Raw genomic sequence first — 5,468 nt, 5'->3', positions numbered from 1 at the left:
CTTAATAATAGAAGGCAGGCCCTGATAGCCTGGCACCGACGCCACTGTGTGGGGATTCCCTTAAAAGTGGGAGGGGGGTGTGGAAAATAATTTGGGAAGCAGTATTTTGAACAAAACTAAGCAGACTTCTCTCTCGGAGAAGTTTACCAATATGCATCATAATCTCTAAGCAAAGGTTCTAGTGGTTAGCAGTTCTCAAATTTACGTGACACACAAATGGCACAAATGTATACAGCGCCAAAAGAATCTTATTAAATTATTTTATCCACACCTGTCAACACCTGTGTGGCAATCAGTCTGAAGAACACTGAACGGGAGAGTAAGGAAGGTATCAAGAAGTTTTTAGGTATCTCCTTCAACAACTAGCAGCTCAAAAATTTTTAAAGGTAGCAACCAAAGGTTAGGATGGAAAACTATAATTATGTGTCACACGTCAAGTGGGCTCAGAATGACCAGGTCATACTCAAGCCTCAGCAACCCCCTCGGTACAGAAACACTGATACAGTAGGGTTCTCTGTGTTTTCCATAAAGTAACTCATTTAATTGTCCCAACAACCCTGACATGGTTACCATTATCTCCATTTTACAGAGGGAACGTTATGTATGAAATTGAGATGTACAGCAGTTAAGTAAATTGCTTAAGATCACTAGTGATGAGCTTGGAATCCAGGAGGATTCCGGGCAATCGAGTTCTAGAATCTACCCTGTTTATGACCACACTGGAAAGTAAGTAGAGCCCCAGAGTCCCGTGTCAGGCAAAGATGGCTGCACCCAGGAGAGGTGAACACAGGTCGCAGTGAGTCCAGCTCAGCTGGGGAAAATCGGAGGAGGCAGTGGCTCAAGATGGAAAATCATAAACCAGATGATACCAGCAAGGAAAACCCAGCACTTTTCAGTAACATAACCAGAAAAATTAACCAGCTTCCAGAATCAGAAAGGCAACTACTTGAACATGGATCGGTGTATATCGGATTCAACTCGGCTGTCTGTGGCCTGATAGCAAACAGCCTTTTCCGACGCGTGTTGAATGTGACGCAAGCTCGTATTGCCGCTGGCTTACCAATGGCAGTGCTTCCATTTCTGGCAACAGATATCGCTTACAGAAGTTTTGTGACTTTGCCCTTGAGCACAGGTGATCTGATGTGTGAGAGCTGTGCTGTGATGCGCAGTGGGCTGGTTGGTCTTTTATGGGGGGGTCTGTACCCTGTTGTTTTGGCTGTCCCAGTGAATGTTGGGCTGGCGGCTAGCTACCAATCAGCTCTGCTACCAGAAAAAGGGAACATCTTCACTTACTGGGTTAGAATTTCTAAGCCTGTCTTTAGAAGGATGTTAGTTCCCATTTTGCTCCAGACTGTATTTTCAGCATACCTTGGATCTAGACAATATAAACTCCTTATAAAGGCCCTTCAATTACCCAAACCTGGCCTCGAAATTCACTTCATTTAAGCAAATGTGTACACACAGAAAATGTAAAAATTAAAAAAATAAAAAAATACAAAGTAAAGCATGGACCAAGTGATGGGATAACTGGGATTTAAAGGGTGGAGCTGTAAAGACACACAGCAACTCAAAGGATGGTGTCAAAGAGGTAAAGAAAGTCACTGAATGGTTCACATTGTCACCCACCAAAGAGGCAGGTCTCGGGCAACTCCTGAAACCCCAGGGGCAGCACTTGTGTTTTCCAAGAGAGGATGGTTCTGTGGCAGCAGCTTCCTGGGTGAGAGTCCCGACTTCAGTAGCTAGAGGAACTTCCATGGGCTTCAGTTTCTTCACACATAAAATGGTGATAGAATAGCTTATTTTGGAGAGCTGATTCAAGGTTCGTAAGTTTGTGTACAGAAGTTTGCACGGTGTCTGACGAGGCCGACACATGAGTGTGGCTGCATGGGTCCGTCCTCAGCACAATTGTTCTCAGCTCCATTCCACACATGAGGAAAGCACAGAGACTCACAGATGTCAAATAACCCGCCCAAGGTCACACAACTGGTGAGCAGGAGAGACTAGGTTACACCCTGCTGACCTGGCTTCACATCAGTGCCCTCAGCTTGCTGAACCACACAAAAAGGATGATGGTCAATGTCCTAGTCTACTTGCTGCAATAATCTAACAGACAGATAGCGTCAGGTAAGGAAAAAATGAAGAAAAAATCCATTAAGGAGGGCGGCGCCTGTGGCTCAAAGGGGTAGGGCGCCGGCCCCATATGCCAGAGATGGCGGGTTCAAACCCAGCCCTGGCCAAAAACTGCAAAAAAAAAAAAAAAATTCCATTAAGGAGACACAAGCCATGAGAGAGAAAGAGAAAGGAGAAGGAGGAGGAAGAGGGAGAGACTACTCCATGGGCAATGGAAAAACATTCAGAGCTGACAAAGATCATGGTGATGATGAAACATTTACCCACCCAGAACCCTTGTGAGGATTCAGAGTTGATTCTGATGTGTGAATGGTTTCTCAGCACCGGACATGGCTCTGAGATTCCACCCACTTGCATCCACACTAATATTCTATATGATGAATATAGTTTACTTCTAGAACTTTGCAGAAAATGTTTGAGTATATAGCAGTGGACAGGAAGCCAGCTGACTCTCCTTACAGGAATTTATCACTCAGTTTCAAGAACAGCAGCAATGCTATAGTTAGGGGGGAAAAACAGACTTTTTCTCTTGGCCCAAGATTTCAAAAGCAGCTGATTTTTCCCTAACATCTATCCATGCAAGTGCCACAGAAGTACTAATTTAGGGAAAAATACTTTTGAATTGAGCCTGAAAGGCAGCCAGCCACTCCCCCTCAGCCAGACATTTCTATTTATTTATTTATTTTTTATTAAATCATACCTGTGTACATTAATGTGATCATGGGGCACCATACCTTGGTTTCATAGACTGTTTGACACATTTTCATCATACTGGTTATCATAGCCTTCCTGGCATTTTCTTAGTTATTGTGCTAAGACATTCACATTCCACATTTACTAAGTTTTACATGTACCCTTGTAAGATGCACCGCAGGTGTAATCCCACCAATCCCCTTCCCTCTGCCTACTTCCCTCCTCCCTCCCCTCCCTTTCCCCTTCCCTCTATTCTTAGGTTATAACTGGGTTATAGCTTCCATGTGAAAACCCTAAATTAGTTTCATAGTAGGGCTGAGTACATTGGGTACTTTTTCTTCCATTCTGGAGATATTTTACTAAGAAGAATATGTTCCAGCTCCATCCATGTAAACATGAAAGAGGTAAAGTCTCCATCTTTCTTTAAGGCTGCATAATATTCCATGGTATACATATACCACAATCTATTAATCCATTCGTGGATCAATGGGCACTTGGGCTTTTTCCATGACTTAGCAATTATGAATTGGGCTGCAATAAACATTCTGGTATAAATATCTTTGTTATGATGTGATTTTTGGTCTTCTTGTATATGCCTAGTAGAGGAATTACAGGATTGAATAGCAGATCTATTTTTAGATCTTTAAGTGTTCTCCAAACATCTTTCCAAAGGGAATGTATTAATTTGCATTCCCACCAGCAGTGCAAAAGTGTTCCCTTTTCTCCACATCCACACCAACATCTCTGGTCTTGGGATTTTGTGATATAGGCTAATCTTACTGGAGTTAGATGATATCTCAAAGTAGTTTTGGGTTGCATTTCTCTGATGATTAAAGATGATGAGCATTTTTCATATGTCTGTAGGCCATGCACCTGTCTTCTTCAGAGAAGTTTCTCTTCAAGTCCCTTGCCCAGCCTGTGATGGGATCACTTGTTCTTTTCTTGCTTATACGTTTGAGTTCTCTATGGATTCTGGTTATTAAACCTTTGTCAGAGACATAACCTGCAAATATCTTTTCCCATTCTGAGGGCTGTTTGCTTGCTTTACTTACTGTGTTCTTGGCTGTGCAGAAGCTTTTTAGTTTGATCAGGTCCCAGTAGTGTATTTTTGAAGCTGCTTCAATTGCCCGGGGGGTCCTCCTCATAAAATACTCGCCCAGACCGATTTCTTCAAGGGTTTTCCCTGCACTCTCTTCTAGTATTTTTATAGATTCATGTCTTAAGTTTAAATCTTTAATCCAGTGAGAGTCTATCTTAGTTAATAGTGAAAGGTGTGGGTCCAGTTTCAGTCTTCTGCAGGTTGCCAGCCAGTTCACCCAGCACCATTTGTTAAATAGGGAATCTTTTCCCCACTGAATGTTTTTAATTGGCTTGTCAAAGATTAAATAATGGTAAGTAGCTGGATTCATCTCTTGGTTCTCTATTCTGTTCCAGACATCTACTTCTCTGTTTTTGTACCAGTACCATGCTGTTTTGATCACTATCGATTTGTAGTATGGTCTGAGGTCTGATAGCGTGATTCCTCCTGCTTTGTTTTTGTTTCTGAGTAATGTCTTGGCTATTTGAGGTTTTTTTCTGATTCCATATAAAACGAAGTATTGTTTCTTCAAGATCTTTAAAGTATGACAGTGGACCTTTAATAGGGATTGCATTAAAATTATATATTGCTTTGGATAGTATGGACATTTTAACGATGTTGATTCTTCCCAGCCATGAGCATGGTATGTTTTTCCATTTGTTAACATTTTCAGCTATTTCTTTTCTTAGAGTTTTATAGTTCTCTTTATAGAGATCTTTCACATCCCTTATCATTCAGCATGCTGGGTCAGAGATGAGATTAAGAAGGAAATTGCCAAATTTTTGGAGCCAGACATTTCTAAATGGCAGCTCTGCTGCCCCAGCCTCAGGCCACTGGCCACCCGCTAGAATGCTGAAATGTGCCTGAAACACACATTTCTTTAGGCTGGAAATAATTCAGTGGAAATGGATGATGCTTTGAAAAATCTCTAGGGGGCTTGGATTGTTCCTGAAGAATTTGACTGTGGTGCTGGTCTATACGTTTCCAGAATCCTACTCACTGAAAAAGTGAAGACGGGACTGGTAATGATTAACAAGCTCAAGCCCAGTGGGTCTCAACCTCCCTAATGCCGTGGCCCTTTAATACAGTTCCTGTGGGTCGCAACCCACAGGTTGGGAGCCTCTGCGTGAAACAAGGAAACTAACAACTTAAAACAAATCAGACAGATGAAATCAAATAAGTTAGAACTAGTAAAAGGGACCTGCTGGCTTCAACAATGCCGAAGTCATTTCTGTTGTTAGAGATTTGACGATAACAATGATGAAAGATTTATACAGCCTATGCAATTAACTCATATTTATCCTCCAATAGTGCTTTAGAAAATAACCTAACCTCCTATCACTTTTCTGTGTAATAGGTGATGGAGGATGACAGGAAGTTGACCCTCTAATTCTAAAAGTTCATCATTCAATTCCAAATGACACTCAAAACAGGAACTCTGTAAGATTAACTGGTATCAGGAGGAACACAAAATAAACCCTAGAAAAAAGCATATAAAGAATTGATTGTACCTTTTCTTTATCTTAATCCAACTATGCTTATTTTTCTTCAATAAAACTTGGTTTCT

General features: G+C 41.5%; 1 protein-coding gene across 1 annotated transcript; it reads left to right on the top strand.

Moving 5' to 3' along the window:
* Positions 1–843: 843 nt before the first annotated feature.
* Positions 844–1,446, top strand: LOC128586462 (transmembrane protein 126A-like). Its single transcript, XM_053592263.1, has one exon. The coding sequence runs from the start codon at positions 844–846 to the stop codon at positions 1,444–1,446; it is 603 nt and encodes a 200-aa protein (XP_053448238.1).
* The last annotated feature ends 4,022 nt before the right edge of the window (positions 1,447–5,468 follow it).

This window comes from Nycticebus coucang, chromosome 5, assembly GCF_027406575.1.
Source record: "Nycticebus coucang isolate mNycCou1 chromosome 5, mNycCou1.pri, whole genome shotgun sequence".
Taxonomy (NCBI): Eukaryota; Metazoa; Chordata; class Mammalia; order Primates; family Lorisidae; genus Nycticebus; species Nycticebus coucang.
This window is presented reverse-complemented; position numbering and strand designations above follow the sequence as displayed.